Source organism: Lissotriton helveticus, chromosome 7 (assembly GCF_964261635.1).
Source record: "Lissotriton helveticus chromosome 7, aLisHel1.1, whole genome shotgun sequence".
In the NCBI taxonomy this organism is placed as follows: domain Eukaryota; kingdom Metazoa; phylum Chordata; class Amphibia; order Caudata; family Salamandridae; genus Lissotriton; species Lissotriton helveticus.
The window spans coordinates 1,939,228,036-1,939,248,494 of record NC_136068.1 but is presented as its reverse complement, the minus strand read 5'-3'; the positions used below and the strand labels follow the sequence as shown (position 1 = coordinate 1,939,248,494).

Here is a 20,459-nt window from a genome sequence, read left to right as displayed (position 1 = left end):
CGTGCCTGAGAGATGCACAGTAGTATTTCGAGGCTCCACCTACATTCTGGGGGCATTTTGGGAGGTAGAGCGGCCCCGGTTGGCAGCGGGCCGCTCTCCCCAGTGTGGTGGCAATTATTTCTTGAGCCCACAAGAGGCTCCCAGGGGCATTTCCGTTTTTAAAGCCCATGAGGCTACACCGGGCATTTTGTTTCTCGAGCCCAGGAGGCTCCAACGACCCCGGGGGCATTTCTGGTGGTAGAGCGGCCCCAGCTGGCAGCTGGCAGCGGGCCGCTCCCCCAGTGGTGGCAGCATTGTTCTTTTGAGCCTACGTGGATCCACCGGCGTGAGGGGCATTTTGGTCATTTAGGAACCCAGAGGAGGCTCAGAAGGCACGCTGGTGCCCATAAGCAATTCCACAGCTGCCCAGCACTTAGTGGGTAGCTGCTTTAGGCCCCTTGCGAATTTTCTTTGGCTGCCTGCGCAGCCTGCCCTGACTTTGCTGGACACAGGGCGTTTCAGCCCCTGAGAGGCAAGGTTGGCCTGGGGGCAGTTCCATGTGTTGTGCCCTTGCGGTGGGTACGTGTTTATGCCCTATGTGATCTTGTGCACAATTGTGATTTACCTGCCTAAATGAGATTTCTGCATCATGTGTAATGCTTTATACCTCTGAATGTATGTGATGCTTAGGAGGTTGTTTTTCCTAACATAGGTCCTACTAGTGAGTTCCGGATTCTCTGCGTGATATTTTCCTAAGGCAGTTAGGATTGCGTAGGTATTACTTACCTCTTGCCAGTGGTTACTGGTTGTGTGCTACATTGGTTATTTGGTGCTTCAATTATATGTTCTATGTGATAAATATTATTCCTACAAAGTGCTAATTCTACCAAGTGCTAGTTCTAAAAGTGCTTATTCCTGACAGTGGTCCATGTGGCCCTTTCCTGTACATATATCCCCTGTACATTGTAAAGTATATGTTTTTATCTAATGTGTTTGTTATAATACAAAGGCTATTTTTATACATAACCTTGTGTGGAGTTTCCTTTGTGGTGGGTCTTGGGTGTTGTTGCTGGGTGCGTGCGCAAATACTTAACTCACATTGCCTCCAGGAATGAGCCTTACTGCGCGCGTCACGTTGCCTAGAGGGTGAGCAGGGGTTATCTTTGGTGTGTACCTCCCTTGCCCTGACTAGAGTGGTGGTTTCTGCCTGGCTTTGGTGCAAGCCTTAGCCAACCAGAAATCCCATTTCTAACAGACTGGTATGAGAGTATAACGAAAGAGTGTTCATGTGTTCCACATTGCCTGAGGTAATCTAAGTTCCATGTTCTGGATTATCTAATCATTGGTGTTATGGAAGAACCAATGAGACACAAATTGCTAGTCTGGTAGGGGATATTGGCTAATTCACTGAGGTTCCAAGTCTCTATGCACAGTTCTGTGTAGGAGCAGAATCCCTGCTACAATTTCACAGTATTCCACCGCTCCTCTCCACACTACTCCACTCTAGAAAACTCTTTGACAATCAACTCAATCAGACTTGATGCCATTCCCCTCTACCACACTACAGCGCACTTTACTCATCTCCACTCCACAACACTCTAATACACTCTGTGCCTCTACATTATACTCCACTGCATGACACTTTCCAACAGTGTAACAAAAGAGAGTTCACTCCACCATATGCCATACCACCCACTCTCTGACACATTACTACATGCTGTGCTACGACAGACACTCTACTCCAATCCACACTAAAACATAACACTACACTCTGACGCTTTAATTCAGTCTATCCTGCACAACTCCAATTGACTACACTTCTCTACAATCTACGAACTCTACACCACTGTGCAATGCTCCTCTCTACATTGCTCAGCTCTACCACACTCTCCTTCACTCTTTTCATCTGTAATCTACAAAACTCTACTACACTGTATGCCACCCTTCGACACTGTTCTCCAATTCAACCACATTAAGTCCACTTTGCAACTCTATACTCAATTCTATCCAACAACACTCCACTGCACAACACTCTACGAGACTTTCCTTCTCTGTGTGATACGACCCTCTACATAACAACACTCCTCTCGATAAGATTGGACTCTATGATTTGAAACACATTAAAATATCATTGAAATTTAAAGAAAAAAACCAAACGTTAAAGCTTAGTTATAGCTAGGGAATCTTTATTTTTCCTATAAAAAATGATCAAATTGCACAATTAGAAATTACAAAGTTATAGTTATACCGTTCAATTAAACATAATCAAACTCTTTCAAAATATTGTAAGTGGTGCACCTCCAAACACACTCCTTCTAGCTCGCTTGCCAGACAACCCTAACTATAGTGTGATAGTACGTTGTATAGTTTACATAGTGACGGATAATTACCATATTACTTCTATTCTAATTTTGTTTATCCTGTGTCCACCTGATGGATGTCAATGTTTACAGAAAGGGCAAGCAATGGTAAACCTTAAGTATATGCAGAGTGTGTGTTCAGTGCTGTCCAAGAGCACAGGTGGTTTCAATGTATGAAAGGCAGTGACCTGCAAAAAGTACACTCACAACAAATAGTGTTCTGTTCCAGTCTTGTATTTAACATGTAAATATCCAGAACAACATGTATATTTATTCAAAAACAAATGTATGTGTAGAAAGTTAAAAGGTACATTTCTCTCACCTCTGTGGAGACACAGAGTCTCTCTCAGATGAGGCTGTAAATCTCTCCATGGAGAGGAATCTTCTGTTCCAGGCTCATTCCTCACCCTGGGGCAGCTCTGTCCAGGGAGACGTCCTTGTCTGTCAGGAGGGTTGTCCTGGGAAACTGGTACAGAGGAGGGAGAGACAGGTACAGAGGGAGGGAGGGAGGGAGAGTCAGGTACAGAGGAGGGAGAGCCAGAAGGGGTGGGGACAGGTACAGTGAGAGGGAGAGAGGGAGAGACAGTTGCAGAGAGATAGAGGAAGGGAGTTGGGAGGGACAGGTACAGAGAGAGGGAGGGAGGGAGAGAGAGAGACAGAGAGAGGGGGAGAGAGAGACAGGTACAGAGAGAGGGAGGGAGAGACAGGTCAGAGAGGAGACAGATACAGAGGAGGGAGAGAGACGGAGGAAGGGAAAAGCAGAGAAAGAAAAACGAAAGGGAGCGAAACAGTAATAGAGAAAGAGAGTGAAAGAGATAAATGAATAAATGAGAGGCAGAGAGTTGGCAGAGACAGTGGAAGCGAGAGAGAACGAGTGTCAGAGAGGGAGAGAAAGAGAAAACGAGAGGAGTCCAGATCAACTGATGAAGTGGTTCATGCAACAAAGTGTTGAAATGTTTGTTGTGACCTGAGAGTGACTCCTCTTTGTGGGTCTGGCCGCAGAATATTGTGGAATAAATATTGTCTGATAAAGATATTGTGCCTTAAGAATCACACATGAGAGTCAGAAAATCTACACTTAGAGAGATTCACTTTTTGTAAATGATATTTTCGACACTATATTAAAGTCAGGCATTATTTTAGTCCATGGCACTGACACACAACCCTCTGTGTGTTTGTGTCTCTGCTCAGCTGTAGATAGAAGTGCTGTCCACAGTAACACAAGAGCATCAGCAGTGCTGGAGGGACCACAGACCAGGGATGAAGGACTGTGAGGGGTGTGAGCTTGAACAGACTACTACATACAACATGAGATGCTAGGAACATATGTACATGTAAGAGTGTGAGGTGGAAGGGTGTGAGGCAGGGGCGTATCTACCAAGCGTGCAACAGGTGCAGTGGCCCCGGTGCCAAGGGCTGTGAGGCATGTGAGCTTGAACAGTCTAGTACATACAACATGACATGCTAGGAACATATTTACATGTGAGAGTGTGAGGTGGAAGGGGGTGAGGCAGGGGCGTACCTACCAAGCGTGCAGCAGGTGCAGTGGCACCGGTGCCCAGGGCTGTGAGACGTGTGAGCTTGAACAGTCGAGTGTAATACAACATGACATGTTAGGAACATATTTACATGTCAGAGTGTGAGGTGGAAGGGTGGGAGGCAGGTGATACCTACCAAGCGTACAGCAGGTGCAGTGACACCAGGGTCCAGGGCTGTGAAGGGCCCCAGGGCTGTGAGGGGCCCCAGGGCTGTGAGGGGCCCCAGGGCTGTGAAGGGCCCCAGGGCTGTGAGGGGCCCCAGGGCTGTGAGGGGCCTTAGGGCTGTGAGGGACCCCAGGGCTGTGAAGGGCCCCAGGGCTGTGAGGGACCCCAGGGCTGTGAGGGGCCCCAGGGCTGTGAGGGGCCCCAGGGCTGTGAGGGACCCCAGGGCTGTGAGGGACCCCAGGGCTGTGAGGGTCCCAGGGCTGTGCAGGGCCCCAGAGCTGTGAGAGGTCCCAGAGCTGTGAGGGGCCCCAGGGCTGTGAGGGGCCCCAGGGCTGTGAGGGGCCCCAGGGCTGTGAGGGGCCCCAGGGCTGTGAAGGGCCCCAGGGCTGTGAGGGGCCCCAGGGCTGTGAGGGGCCCCAGGGCGGTGAAGGGCCCTAGGGCTGTGAGGGACCCCAGGGCTGTGAGGGGCCCCAGAGCTGTGAGAGGTCCCAGAGCTGTGAGGGGCCCCAGGGCTGTGAGGGGCCCCAGGGCTGTGAGGGGCCCCAGGGCTGTGAGGGGCCCCAGGGCTGTGAAGGGCCCCAGGGCTGTGAGGGGCTCCAGGGCTGTGAGGGGCCCCAGGGCTGTGAGGGGCCCCAGGACTGTGAAGGGCCCCAGGGCTGTGAGGGGCCGGGACTGTGAGGGGCCCAGGGCTGTGAGGGGCCCCAGGGCTGTGAGGGGCCCCAGGGTAGAGAGGGCCCAGAGGGCTGTGAGGGGCCCCAGGATTGTGAGGGGCCCCAGGGCTGTGAGGGGCCCCATGGCTGTGAGGGGCCCAGGGCTCTGAGGGGCCCCAGGGCTCTGAGGGGCCCTAGGGCTTTCAGGGGCCCCAGGGTTGTGAGTGGCCCCAGGGCTGTCAGGGGCCCTCTACACTACAATTGTAGCTGCTTCAGAGCTCTTGGCATCCTTGCTCCACCACTGGTGTGAGGCAGATATGTCCCTTGAGCTGCCCTCGGTAGTAGTAAGAAGTCAAAGTCAAAGTCAAAGAATTTATATAGCGCACTACATACCCAGAGGGTCTCAAGGCGCTTAGGGAGGGGAGGAGGATTACTTGTCAAATATCCACGTTTTAAGTTGCTTTCTGAATGCTAGGTGGTTCTGGGTAAGGCGAAGGTGAGTGGGGAGTGAGTTCCATGTTTTAGCTGCCAGGTATGAGAAGGATCTGCCTCCCATGGAGGTCTTTTTGATGCGAGGTACAGTGGCGAGGGCTTGGCTGGAAGAACGTAGTTGGCGGGAGGGGATGTAGAAGGACAGTCGTGAGTTGAGGCATTCTGGTCCGATGTCGTAGAGTGATTTGTGTGCGTGGGTGAGCAGTCGGAAAGTGATCCTCTTATTGACGGGTAGCCAGTGGAGGTCTTTCAGGTGACCAGAGATGTGTTCGTTACGCGGGATGTCTAATATGATCCTGGCTGAGGCGTTTTGGATTCGTTGGAGTTTCTTCTGGAGTTTAGCGGTAGTACCTGCGTAGAGGGTGTTTCCGTAGTCCAGTCGGCTCGTGACCAGAGCATGGGTGATTGTTTTTCTGGTTTCGGTGGGGATCCAGCGAAATGTTTTTTTGAGCATGCGAAGAATGTTGAAGCAGGATGAGGATACGGCGTTGACTTGTCTGTTCATTGAAAGTGAAGAATCCAGGATAACGCCTAGGTTCCGTGCGTGGTCTGTCGGGATGGGTGCTTTTCCAAGGGCTTCCGGCCACCAAGAGTCGTCCCATGCAGAATGGGATGTACCTAAGATGAGGACTTCTGTTTTATCTGAGTTCAGTTTCAGACGGCTGTGTTTCATCCATTCGGCAACTTCTTTCATTCCTTCGTGTAGGTTAGTTTTGGCTGTGCTGGGGTCATTGGTGAGAGAAAGGATCAGTTGAGTGTCATCCGCGTAAGAGATGATGTTGAGGTTGTGTTGGCGGGCGATGGCCGCGAGGGGGCTCATGTATACGTTGAAGAGGGTGGGACTGAGTGAGGATCCTTGTGGTACGCCACAGATGACTTCAGTGGCCTCGGACTTGAATGGTGGAAGGCGGACTCTCTGGGTTCTTCCGGTGAGGAACGAGGTGATCCATTCAAGTGCTTTTCCTTGTATTCCGATGTTTCTAAGGCGTTGTAAAAGGGTGCTGTGGCAGACTGTGTCGAAGGTTGCAGAGAGGTCGAGGAGGATGAGGGCGACTGTGTCTCCATTGTCCAGTAGAGTTCGAATGTCGTCTGTTGCTGCGATGAGGGCGGTCTCAGTGCTGTGTTTTGCTCGAAAGCCAGATTGTGAGGAGTCGAGGGATTTGTTGGCTTCGAGGAAGGCGGCGAGCTGGTTGTTGACAGCTTTCTCGATGACTTTGGCCGGAAAAGGAAGGAGCGATATGGGGCGGTAATTTTTGAGTTCGGTGGGGTCCGCTGTGGGTTTTTTCAGAAGGGCGGTGAGTTCAGCGTGTTTCCAGCTTTCCGGGAAGGTGGCGGAGTTGAAGGAGCAGTTGATGACGTCTCGGAGGTGCGGTGCTATGACGGAATCTGCTTTGTTGAAGATGTGGTGAGGACATGGGTCTGTGGGGGATCCTGAGTGGATGGAGTTCATCAGGCGGATGGTGTCCTCAGTGGAGATTGGGTTCCAGTCGTTAAGGGTGTTCAAGGGGGGAGAATGTTCAGCGTATGGTTGGGTGGGTTGGTGTCCGGGTTGGTTGTCGAAGCTTTTGTGGATGGCTGCAATTTTGTTGTGGAAGAATAAAGCCAGGGAGTCGCAGAGGGCTTGAGAGGGGGTGATGTCGTTGGAGTTGGCCGAGGGGTTGGTAAATTCCTTGACGATGTTGAAAAGTTCCTTGCTGTTGTGGGCGTTGTTGTCTAGTCGATCCTTGAATGCTGTTTTCTTGGCCTTTCGGATTAGTTGGTGGTGTGTGCGGGTGGCGTTTTTGAAGGCGTCCTTGGTGCTAGTGGTTGGGTCTTTTTTCCAGGTCTTTTCAAGGGATCGGCAGAGTTTCTTGGACTTCTTAAGATCATCGTTGAACCATGAGGCCTTCTTGCTGCCAGGTTTGCTTTGACGTTTTTTCAGTGGTGCTAGGATGTCGGCGGTGTTGGATAACCATAGGGTGAAGTTGGCGGCGGCTTGGTCTGGGTCAGAAGAGTGCGCTGGGGTGTTTAGAAGGAGCGATGAGGAGATCTGGTCTCTGGTGATTTTGTTCCAGTTTCTTTGCAGAGTTGGTTGGAGGTGGTTGGTGGGTTTCGGCTTGTTGTATGTGAAGTGAACGGAGCTGTGGTCAGTCCAGAGGAGATCCGTAGTATGGCTGAAGGAGACATGATTGCTGGAGGTGAAGATGGGGTCGAGTGTGTGACCTGCGATGTGGGTGGGGGAAGTGACCAGTTGTTTAAGTCCGAGGTTGGCGAGGTTGTCCAAGAGGGTGGTGGTGTTGCGGTCGTTGTTCTTTTCAAGGTGAAAGTTGAGGTCTCCCAGAAGGATGTAATCTTTGGAGGGGAGCGCGTGTGGAGTGATGAAGTCCGTGATGTCTTCACTGAATTTTGCTCGGGGTCCTGGTGGTCTGTAGAGGAGGGTGCCTCTGAGTGTGGTCTTGGGGTCGATGTGGATCTGGAAGTGGAGGTGTTCAGAGTTGGCGAGGTTGACGTCAGAGCTGGTTGAGATGTGGATTGATTTTTTATGGACGATAGAGATTCCTCCTCCTGTGTGGCCGGTACGGTCCTTGCGTGTGATTTTATAATCTTCAGGGATGGCAATGGTGATGTCTGGGGCGGAGGAAGCGTTCATCCATGTTTCTGTTAGGAAGGCGACGTCTGGAGAGATGGTGTCTAGTAGATTCCATAGGTCAATGGGGTGTCTGTGGACTGATCGGGTGTTGAGAAGGATGCATTGTAGGTGGTTGGGGTCGGGAATCTGTGGTGTGGTCGTAGCGGAGATGTTGTCGGTGCCGGTGAATTTGCAGGAGTAGCAAGAGAAAGGTCCATGGGTGTGTCCAGGAGCGGCTTGGACGCAGTTGGGGGCGCGACCGGGGTTAAGGGCTAGGAGGGTGGCGACATCGTAGGTAATGCGGGAGGGTTGGGCGGGGCGAGGGGCAGGGGGTCTGGCGCTGGGCGCGGTCCAGGCGCGGACGGGCGTAGACGGGCTTACCTTTGGCGCACCTTCGGCGTGGCCGTAGCGCGTTGAGACATCTGGCATTTGAAGGATAGTGGAGGGGGCGGAGCGTGGGAGGGGCTGCTGGGAGGCGGGTAGCGGGGAGGAGACACGGTCCACGAGTGACCAAAGCCAAAATGGACGGGCGGAAACCAAGCAGGGATTGCAATCAGAGCGTCTAAAGTAAACAAAAACACTTTTAAAGCAGCGCAATATGCAAGGAGATGCCTTGCGTTGTAAAAACGATACCAGGCGCTATGAAGCCTGCATTTACCACTACTACCCCAGACTGCGTCATCCCTGCGTCATCAGCCCCCGCCCTCACTTTCAGCATCTACTGTGCCAGAGTGACGTCACTAACATGGCTGAACCCCAACACACATGAACATGTCATGCACCACAACATGCAGAAACAAGAGATGAAAGGTGTTTACCTGGACGGAGACACAGAGAGGTTTTCAGAAGAGAGCGCGGAGGATTCTGGGAAGACTCTGGACCATCTGCAGCCTCGTCTGGGAGCCCAGCACAGCTCTGCACGCTGGGGCTGTAGAAGACTGCTCTCTCCACTGCAGGGGGGACAGGAGAGAGGGAGAGAGAGAGGGAGAGAGAGAGAGAGAGAGGGAGAGAGGGAGATGGAGGGGAGAGAGAGAGAGGGAAAGGGAGGGGGAGAGAGAGGGAGAGAGAGAGAGGGAGAGGGGAGAGAGAGAGAGAGGGAGAGAGAGAGGGAGAGGGGAGAGAGGGAGAGAGAGAGAGGAAGAGAGAGAAAGAGAGAGAGAGAAAGCATACACAAACAGGAGAGATTAACTGAGGAAGGAAGGGTTGAATTTATTTTCCTGTCCCAACTGCAGGGCCCTAATTGACTTCACTGTCAATAAACAGGAAGTGCTTCAGCCCTCTCCACCCTCCAGTAGTGCAGTGGCAGGGGTTAGACATGTTTACCTTCAATGCGCTATTAATACTGAGTCTTTCTTATTCATTACCAGACCCTTCACTCTGCATCTCTATGCTCTACGTGGTTCTTATACCACTTTCTTAGTATATGGTTTGTGAGGCCCCTAGGGCAACATGTATACTGTGCTAATTTACTTTGTGCTATTTAAGTTCTTGTATTGTACTTTTGCCTCTATCCTCATAAAGAGACTAGAGGGATATGTTTAGAATAAATACATATATTTTATTTATATACCTGGTGTGGTTCTTCTTTCATGCGATCATTCATGTGATTCTAGACTGGTGAAACAAGCTGCTTTACATTCCTTCAAGACTTAGCCCGAAGGCTGCTCTCCACAGATACCACTAGGATAGCTTTCTATAAAGGTTGTCTAAACCTACCACCAATAAGGGTCGTTTGGAGTGGTGCACGGTGCCCACTAGAATAGTGGACATCATATGCCAGGCAAACTTGTCACAGTATTTACAGCACTTTCACATTTCATCAGCAACAGCTCCTCACAGTAACACTTTCTAACGCATTATCATCAATCACCAACAGGGGCGCCCCCTTCAGGAGCCTTATGTCACTCTTAACACTCAGTACAGTTAACACTTAATAATAATAACCATCATCATAATCACCATCAACATCATCTCCATCATCAACATCATCATCTCCATCATCATCTCCATCATCATTATCATAATCAGCATCAATATCATCTCCATCATCATCATCATCATCATCATCATAATCACCATCAACATCATCTCCATCATCAACATCATCATCTCCATCATCATCATCATCATCATCATCAGCATCAATATCATCTCCATCATCAGCATCAGCATCTCCATCATCAGCATCCTAACCCTCATGATTGACCATCACTAACTCTCAGCACTCGGAACACTTAATTATCATCATCTTCAGTATCATCACCATCTCCATCTTCATCATCCAGCAGAATGTACATATTAAACAATGTTTAAGACAAATCTTTGAATCAGACATTAATGCTGAGGCCGACGACCACCACCTCCTTTTATCTGTGGTTTTTCTAATCATGTCTGAGGCAGAGAAGGCCTTTCATGTGCAATGGGGTCTTAGGGTGTCTGAAAGTCAACTCCACACTTCTTACCCAGACGGTAGAGCACGATGTTTATGAATACGTTGACGGCAATCATCACTCCGAGGGTTATCGCCTGTCTCCTTAGACGAGGGATCTCCTCACCACCTGGAGAAGAAATCACAGAATTTGGTGTTTAACTTTAAATGTGGGAGTGGATCGCCTGCCTGTAGCTGGAGTACAATATCACAGAACAGCCTGTAATATCCTCAGTTAATGTGTGCCAAGTCACTCCAATGACAATCAGTGTGCGCCAAGACTGGTCACTGAGTCTTAGTGTGTACCAAGACTGGTCACTGAGTCTCAGTGTGCACCAAGACTAGTCACTGAGTCTTAGTGTGTACCAAGACTGGTCACTGATTCTCAGTGTGTGCCAAGACTGGTCACTGAGTCTTAGTGTGTACCAAGACTGGTCACTGAATCTTTGTGTGTGCCAAGACTAGTCACTGTGTCTCTCTGTGTGCCAAGACTAGTCACTGTGTCTTGATGTGTGCCAAGACTGGTTACTGAGTCTCGGTGTGTGCCAAGACTAGTCACTGAGTCTCGGTGTGTGCCAAGACTAGTCACTGAGTCTCAGTGTGTGCCAGATTGGTCAACGAGTCTCAGTGTGAATTAAGACTAGTCACTGAGTCTCTGTGTCTTCCAAGACTGGTCACTGAGTCTCAGTGTGTGCCAAGACTGGTCACTGAGTCTCAGTGTGTGCCAAGATGGTAAGTGGCTCTACTTATTTGCCAAGATCGACCAGTGGTTCTCTGGATATGCCAAGATTAAACAATGAATCTGAGTGTGCACCAAGACTGATCAGTGTGTTCTGGCTCCAGCCAAGAATCAGTGAAGTAAGGAGAGTGACCCTTAGTGTGTGTGCCAAGGCTGGAAATAAGTCTCAGTTTGATGCAAGACATGTCAGTGACTCTGTGTGGCTCCAGAGACTGGTTAGAGACCCTCAGTGTGTGCCACATCTGGACTGAAACTTACTGTATGTACCAGGTCTGTATTGCATGATCCTTTTCCAGCTGCCACTTACAGTCTATATAAGTCTGTCAATGTGTGTGAAATGTTACCACAGATACTCAGTTCATGTCAAGGCTGACCAGAGAGATTTGGTGTTTCTTAAAGCTGGACAATCTGTGCTGGTGTGCATGTCTGGGCACCACTCCTGAGTATCGCCTCTCAGTGTGTGCCAATCCTGGCCATCGTCGCTCAGTTTATGCCGCTGTACACCAGGCCCTCTCAGTGTGCGTTAATGCTGACCATCACCTCTCAGTGTCTGCCAATAGCTGAGAGTTGTGCTCCTGAGGCGGAAGCCGGGAGCGAGGCACTACTTTTTAAAAATTGTTGTCACAGATTACTTGTGTTTTTAAGAATTTGACTGTCACAGATTACTTGTGTTTTTAAATTCACTTACTTGGGGAACTAGTCGTCTGACGCAGCGGAGCCAGCGCTGACGCAGCACGCTGGTCGCCAACACCCCTTCGCGCCCTCTCGCCACGAGCAGAGGCCACGCCCCTTTTTAGGCCACACCCCCTTTTAGGCCACGCCCCCAGCCGACTCCTACTTATAGACGCCGATTCAGGGCGCCGAGCAAAAGCTGAGAGTTGTGCTCCTGAGGCGGAAGCCGGGAGCGAGGCACTACTTTTTAAAAATTGTTGTCACAGATTACTTGTGTTTTTAAGAATTTGACTGTCACAGATTACTTGTGTTTTTTCACTTACTTGGGGAACTAGTCGTCTGACTTAGCGGAGCCAGCGCTGACGCAGCACGCTGGTCGCCAACACCCCTTCGCGCCCTCTCGCCACGAGCAGAGGCCACGCCCCTTTTTAGGCCACGCCCCCTCGACCCACAACCCGGAGCAGTATAAATCATGTGCATATTCCGGTCGCGCAGCAGGCGAGCGCAGCAGACGAGCGCAGCAGACGTGACGTTTGCGCGTCGAAGGCGCGCCTCAGGCAAGCCCGTCTGCGCCCGTCCGCGACCGACCGGGCCAGGGGCCACCCCCCCTGCTCATCCAACATGCCAACCCATCACCTACCACCCACAGTTTCTACACCAATTAAACCAGACAGTTAGTTCACCCTGTCTACACACATGGGACCCGTCTATCGAGCAGCCCGCTTGTAATCAGTGTGGATTTCACTTCACCCACAGTACAAAGAAACCCACATCAATTTTGATGTTACTGCTCAACTGCCGTTCACTCCCCAAACACTCCACGGAAATCGCCTTATTGTTGGAGGAAAAGAGCCCAGATGTTCTTTTCGCCACAGAAACATGGCTTCAGGAACACTCTGAACCTGATCTAGTTCAAGCGCTCCCACCCGGTTATCAACTACTTCGCCTAGACCGTAAAAAGGGTATTGGCGGTGGCCTGGCAGTAATCCATAAATCAGACTACGTTGTTACTAGCACCCCTATAAACTTTCCGGACTGTGAATGCCTTCCGTTTTTTATAAAATTCAGCGCCACACATACCTTCTCAGGTATACTTATATATCGTCCGCCAGGACCACAAGGACAGTTTCTCTCGGATCTCGCCTCAATAGCGGCAAATCTTGCAGTCTGTTCTGCCAACTTTACTATCTTAGGCGACCTCAACATCCACCTAGACAACCCAAATGACTCCATAGCCAGAGAACTTTCCTCTAGCCTACTCGCCCTCGAACTACACCAACGCGTTACTGGGCCCACCCACCAAAAAGGACACCTCTTAGACCCGGTCTTTAGCAACTGCAAAAACCTCCATGTTGGAATTCCCTCCCCCCTTCCTTGGTCTGACCACTTCCTCATCCCACTCACCTGGACCCTGCCCCTTCATCTCCCCCCCAAACCCCCGACAACTCAACGCTCCCGCAACTGGTCCAAACTCCCTTTAACTGAGTGGCAGGACCTCCTTCAAGGCACTCAACCCATTAACACCTCCGTTCCCACTTTAGACAATGAGAACTATAACAACTGGATTAGCAGTGCCCTAGACACAGTATTACCACTTAAAAACTCCCATCCTAAAAGGGGCAATCCTACAGCCCCATGGTATACGAGTGATCTACGTGAGGCCAAACGTGTCTGTAAACGACTCGAGAGGAAATGGCGCCTCAGTTACCTTCTAGCAGACAAGGCAAGCTATCGAACGGCAATCAAAAACTACAAAGCAAACATCCATCTAGCTCAGGCTAAATACTTTGAACTCAAGATTGAGAAGGCAGCCTCCAAACCTAGGGAGATTTATCAGATAGCAAAATCCCTTTTGCAACTTCCTGAGGCCCCAAAGCATCACAATAATACTCAGACCCACTGCGAGGAAATAGCTGAGTTTTTCTACCAAAAGATAGAAACCATTAACACTTCTTTTCCCCCCGCCGTTACCCTGATCTCAGACTCCGTCAACATAGACCACATGACGGCTCCCTCCTGCGTTCTCAATAGCTTTCCCCCACTAGAACTTACCAAACTGGAACTACTCATGAGCCAGGTTAAATCTGGATCACCCACCGATCCAGCTCCTCCCAGTGCTCTCACTCAGATAACCCATCTGATCTCGCCCACCATACAAGACCTGCTCAACTCCTCCCTCCAGACTGGCACTGTTCCGCCTCCATGGAAAAGGGCAATGGTTAGAGCTCTATTAAAAAAGCCCAATCTGGATCAATCCAACCCCGCTAACTATAGACCTATATCCCTTCTACCATGGCTTAGCAAACTTCTTGAGAAGCATGTAAACATCATTCTCACTAACTTCCTGGAAGCCAACAGCATACTAGACCTCTCTCAGACTGGTTTCAGGCCCCGTCATGGCACGGAGATAGCACTTATTGCAGTGACGGAGGAGGAACGGAGGATCTTGGACGATGGCGGGTCCACAGCCATCGTCCTACTAGACCTGAGTGCCGCCTTCGACACTGTCAATCATAACATCCTACTTCACCAGCTTAACAAAATAGGAGTGTCAGGCACAGCGCTCAATTGGCTGAGGTCCTTCCTTACGGATAGATCCTTCCAGGTCTTTGAAAGGGACTTCACCTCAGCCAGTAAACCCCTCACTTGTGGAGTGCCTCAGGGCTCCTCCCTGAGCCCTACCCTTTTTAATGTCTACCTACGCCCCCTAGCTGATGTCGTCTGCCCATTTGGGGTGAAAATCGTCACCTACGCGGATGACACGCAGCTTGTGGTAGCACTGGACCCCCCCCTGAACTCACATGATTACATATCTGCCTTGAAGCCGTCGCTGCTTGGATGTCTAGCTCTTGCCTCAAAATTAACGGGGACAAAACAGAGATAATGCTCCTTGGAAATAACATCTCAAAATCCATCAACTCCATCTGGCCTCTCTGCTTAGGAAGCCCCCCGCAACCCAAGGAGCAAATCAAGAGCTTAGGAATCTGGCTCGACCACACTCTAACCTTCAACTACCAAGCCACCAAGCTTGCTGCCACCTGCTTCGGGCTGATGAGACTTCTCCGCAAAATTCCCCCCTCCGTTTCACTCAAGACAGATTATGGTTCAAGGCCTGATCCTCTCCCGTCTCGATTGTGGAAACGCCCTATATCTGGGGGCCGCACAATCTACACTTAACAAACTCCAGGTCATTCAAAACTGTGCGGCAAGAATCCTCCTGGATATCCCCCGCCGAACTTCAGTCAGAGCCAGACTGAGGGATCTTCACTGGCTCCCGGTGAGATCCAGAATCGAATTTAAGAGCATGTGCATCGCACACCGATCCTACTGGGGTACAGGCCCCTCTATTAACTCCCCCCTGGTGAAAGCCTATCTACCCTCCCGTCCACTCAGATCGGCGACCTCCCACCTCGCCTCAGTACCACGCATTAGGAAGGCCAGGTGCGGAGGCCGCTCGCTTTCCTACAACCTGGCTAGGATCTGGAACTCCCTTCCCATCCCTATCAGATCAGAACCTAACCTTCTCACCTTCCGTAAATTATTAAAAACTTGGCTCTTCAGCAAAATTCCAATCTAACTCTTCATTCAGCTTCTCACACTCCAGCCTCACCAGCCCAACTCACTCCTTCTTATAGCGCTGGGACGCCGCTGGGTAGCCAACGCGCTTTACAAATCATCAATAAAATACAATACAATACAACACAATACTGGCCATCGTCACTCAGTTTATGCCAGTGTAAACCAGGCCCTCAAAGTGTACACCAATGCTGCCCATTTCTTCTGAGTTCCAATGTCCACCATTGCCTCTCAGTGTGTGCCATTGCTGACCACCGATGGTCAGTGTGTGCCAAGAATGAGTTGCTGTCTCATTTTGCATCAAGACTAATCACTGATTGTCAGTGGATGTGTATTAACCCCTTCGGTGTTCATGACGAAATGGTTCCGTCATGAGCACCAGTGCTCCTGTGCTCTTGATGGAACCATTCCGTCATGAGGACAGGGGGACAAAATCCTTCTGCTGCAAACAGTTGAGGGATTTCCAACATTTGTTTTGGGCCTCGGGAGGTGGGGAAGAGCTTCCCCAACCTCACGGGGCCCTTCACAGGTTTCCAGTCTAATGACGAGGCGCACATGGCTCGCTGTCTCATTAGACGGATAACAGAACTGAAATTTGGTTTCAGTCTGAATGTTTCAGTGCTCGTGGGGCTAGGTGGGAGAAAGGGACAGTAGCCCTCCCAGTTGCTACCCGGGGGGGGGGGGCAGAAAACCCACTAGGCCACAGGAATTAGTTTTTTTGGGGAGTGGGGGCATTGGCATGACCATTCTGGGAAGCCCCTACCCCCAAAAAATTACCAGTCTTTCTGCCCCCCTGAGAGGCAGTTGGGGGCAATAGCCCCTTGTCTGCCCCGTCGGGTGGGTAGAAAGCCCACTAGGCATGAGGGGTAAATGTTTTTCACAATTCAGGGGTGGGGGCTGCACATAATGGGGATGCCAATGCCCCCACCCCACCACAAAAGATGCCACTGTATTTATGTCCCACCCAGGAGGCAGATGGGGGCAGTAGCACCTGATCTGCCCCCCGGGGGGCAGGGAGCCCACGTGGCACCAGCAATTATGCTGGCTTTTTTTATACGTATTGGTGGGGGGTGCCCAGAATGGGCATCCCAATGTCCCCACCCACCCAAACAAAATAGCTAGTCTTTCTAACCCCCCCTTGGGGGCATATCGGGCAATAGCTCCCGATTTCCCACATCCTCAGGGCGGCAGAAAGCCCACTAGGCACAGACTTTTTGCGGAATGTGCCTACCTCTGGATTTTAGGTCCTAGCGCAGCTAGTACCCAAGGAAACGTAGCAAACCTATACATTTTTTAAAACTAGACACCCAGGGAAATCAAGGATGTGGTGACTTGTGTGGCTCTTACTGGGTTCTGTTACCCAGAATCCCTTGCAAACCTCAAACTTTGTAAAAAAAGAACTAATTTTCCTCACATTTCTGTGATGGAAAGTTATGGAATTTGCGTGGATCTACAAAATTCCACCCAACAGCGTTACCAAAGTCTTCCAAGAAAAAGAGTACCTCACTTGTGTGGGTCGGCTTAGTGCCCGTGACAGGAAACGGCCCAAAACACAATGTGGACACACAACATTTTCATAGTGAAATCGTGCTCTGTTTTTGCAAAGTGCCTAGCTGTAGATTTTTAACCCTAGCTTTGCTGGCACCTAACAAAACCTAGCAAACCTATACATTTTTACAAACTAGACACTCAGGGGAATCCAGGTGACTTGTCTGGCTCTCCCCAGGTACTGTTACCTCGAATCCCTTGCAAACCTCAAAATTTGTTAAAAAACACACATTTTCCTCACATTTCTGTGGTGGAAAGTTCTGGAATCTATGTCTCGATCAAAATTATACCTCACTCGCGTAGGCGGGTCAAGTACCTGTGACAGGCAAGGGCCCAAAATGTACTGAGGATTAATCAAAATGACCGATCATAAAACAACCTGGTTTTGAAAGGCGAGTCACCTGGTTTTTTGGACTCGGGCTCGGTGGCCATCTTGGGAAACCTACCAAACCCACACATTTCTGAAAACTAGACACCCGGTGGAGTCCAGTGAGGTATGGCTTGTGTGGGCCTCCCAAAGTTTTCATACCCACAATCCCCTGCAAACCTCATATATAGCTGAAAAAAGCACTTTTTTCTCAAATTTCTGTGTGTGAAAGTTCTGGAATCTATGTGGCTCCACAAATTACCTGCCACCCAGCATTTCACCAGGTCTCCCAATAAAAATTATCCCTGACTCGCGTGGCAAGGGCTCAAAATGTATTGTGGAGACATCAAAGTTACCTATCACATAACAACCTGGTTTTGCATGGGGGTCACCTGTTTTTTTGGCCCTGTGCTCAGTGGCCATCTTGGAAACCTACCAAGCCTACACATTTCTGAATACTAGACACCCAGGGGAGTCCAGCGAGGTATGGCTTGCGTGGATCCCCCAACGTTTTCCTACCCAGAATGCCCTGCAAACCTCAAATTTATCTGAAAAAAATACATTTTCCACATATTTTTGGTGGAATTACCATGCTGGCACAATTGTCCTAACCCACAGCATTTCACTTAGTTTCCCAAGTAAAATGATACCTCACTTGTGTGGGTGGGGCACGGACCTATGACTGGGAAGAGCCCAAAACATAGGGATAAGGGTACAGCACAGAGAATTCTAAGCCCTACAATTTTGTTTTAAATATATTTTTAGCCAATTCTACATTGGACACCCACACAAGTGAGGTATCATTTTACTCGGGACACTAAGGAGAGGGCTGTGGGGTATTTGTGCCGGCACAGTGATTCCACACAAAAATATGTGCTAAATTTGAGGTTTGCAGGGGATTCTGGATATGGAAACTTTGGGGGATCCACGCAAGCCATTCCTCATTGGACTCCTCAGGGTATCTAGGGCCTCATTTATGAGGCCTTGCGTCAGTTTTGCGCTTCCGATGCGTCACTTTTTGTGACGCATCGGTGGCGCAAAACATGCCTCCTGTTGCGCACTATTTACAAAGTGACGCATCTAAGCAGATGTGTCACTTTGTAAACCCCTGCGCTACATTATACCTGCATCAGGTATAATGTATGCAGAGGGGGCGTTCCCCCACAAAAAGCCTCGTAATAGTGATGTAGTGAAATCTATGAGATTTCACTGCGTCACTTTTAGGACACTGTTGCGTCAAAATCTTGCGCCTGCCTCACAGCAGGCGTAAGACCAACGCAAGCCCTTTCACGTGGGCCTTGCCCCATGTGAAAGGACGCATTGCTGGAGTTGCGTCACTTTTGTGACACACTCCAGCAATGCGTCACTTTTGCACTTACAGATACATCAGAAATACTGACGTATCTGTAACTCCTTGCTACATGATGCGTCATACATTAAATATGACGCATCAGGTATGTCGAAAGGAGTGCACACTGAAAAGTGACGCAGCGATGCGTCATTTCTCATAAATGAGGTCCCTAGTTTTCAGAAATGTGTGGGTTTGGTAGGTTTCCTTAGATGGCGGCGAGCCCGAGACCAAAACAACAGGTACCCCCCCCCAAAAGCAGGTAGTTTTGCTGTAGGTAATTTTGAAGTCTCCACAGTACAATTTGGGCCCTTTCCTGTTGCAGCAACTATGCCTCCCCTCACAAGTGAGGTACCATTGTAATCGGGAGAACTTGGGGAACACTGGGTGGTAGGAAATTTGTGTCAGCTCGGTGATCCTACAACTTTCCCACACAGAAATGTGAGAAAAAATTGATTTGTTCAACAAAATTTGAGGTTTGCAGGGGATTCTGGGTAGGGAAATGTTGGGAAATCCATGCAAGCCATACCTTACTGAACTACTCCCCTGTGTGTCTAGTTTTAAGAAATGTGTGGGTTTGGAAGGTTTCCCTAGATGGCCGCCGAGCCCAGGGCAATAAACTCATGGGACCCCCATGCAAATGTGATTGGTAATTTTGATGTTGCCGCAATAGGTTTTGGGCCCTTGCCTGTCGTGGGTACTTGACCCACCCATGCGAGTGAGGCACCATTTTTATCAGGAGACCTGGGGATCCACACAGATTCCAGAACTTTCCCACACAGAAATTTGAGAAAAAAGTGATTTTTTTCAGCTAAATTTGAGGTTTGCAGGGGATTCTGGGTAGGGAAATGTTGGTGGATGCACACAAGCTATACCTTGCTGGACTCCCCCGGGTGTCTAGTTTTCAGAAATGTGTGGGATTGGTAGGTTTCCCTAGATGACCGCCGAGCCCGGGGCTTAAAATCTAATGGCACCCCCCTTGAAAAACCAGGTTGTTTTGTGAGAGGTAATTTTGATGTTGCCTCAATAGGTTTTTGGCCCTTGCCTGTTGCGTGTACTTAACCCACCCACACAAGTGAGGCACCATTTTTATTTGAAGATTTTGGGGAATTTGGGATGGGTGGAATTTTGAGGATCCACACAGATTCCAGAACTTTCCACCACAGAAATGTGCAGAAAATGTGTTTTTTTGGACACATTTATGAGGTTTGCAAGGGATTCTGGGTACAAGAACCTGGTGAGAGCCAGACAAGTCACCCCATACTGGATTCCTCTGGGGGTCTTGTTTTAAAAAATATATAGGTTTTCTAGGTTTCCCTATGTGCCGGCAGAGCTAGGGTTCAAAATCTACAGCTAGGCTCTTTGAAAAAAACAGGGCCAGTTTTCACCGTGAAAATGTGGTGTGAATTGGGCTGTTTCCTGTCAAGGGCACTACGCCAACCCAAACAAGTGAGGTACCTTTTTTTCTCAGAAGACTTTGGGGAATGCGGGGTGGTTGGAATTTAGAGGATCCAGGCAGATTCCGGGGGCCCGATTCACAGAACTAACTTAAGACAAAATCAGTTTAGGAGTCCTAAAGTTAGGAGTCTTAACTTTACTACTCCTAAACTGAGAAAAATCCTAACTTTAAGACTTTCGGTATTCACAGAAGGCATTTAGGAGTCCTAAAGTTAGGAGTCCTAACTTTACTACTACTAAACTGACACAAATCCTGACTGTTAGACTTTCGGTATTCACAGAAGGCATTTAGGAGTCCTAAAGTTAGGAGTCCTAACTTCTGTGAATACCGAAATGAGTAAGTGCCTTCTGTGAATACCAAAATGAGTAAGGGCCATATGTATCATACAAATTTGCATTCGCAAAGGACGAAATTTGCAGAATTTTAGCCTTTGCCAATGCGAATTTGCTAAATGGGATGTATGAATGAAAATCCGGTGCAAAATAAGGAATCGCAAAATTTGCGATTCCTTATTTTGCAATTGCATTTAA

General features: G+C 49.5%; 1 protein-coding gene across 1 annotated transcript in view; it reads right to left on the bottom strand.

Moving 5' to 3' along the window:
* Positions 1 to 20,459, bottom strand: part of LOC144769997 (erythroid membrane-associated protein-like) — a 201,249-nt gene that overhangs the window by 89,224 nt on the left and 91,566 nt on the right. Inside the window, exons 2-4 of the mRNA XM_078654193.1 lie at positions 10,255 to 10,350; positions 8,611 to 8,742; positions 2,662 to 2,805 (exon numbers count right to left, since the gene is read on the bottom strand). Coding sequence (XP_078510319.1) covers positions 2,662 to 2,805; positions 8,611 to 8,742; positions 10,255 to 10,350 — 372 coding nt within the window. The remainder of the gene's footprint in view (positions 1 to 2,661; positions 2,806 to 8,610; positions 8,743 to 10,254; positions 10,351 to 20,459) is intronic.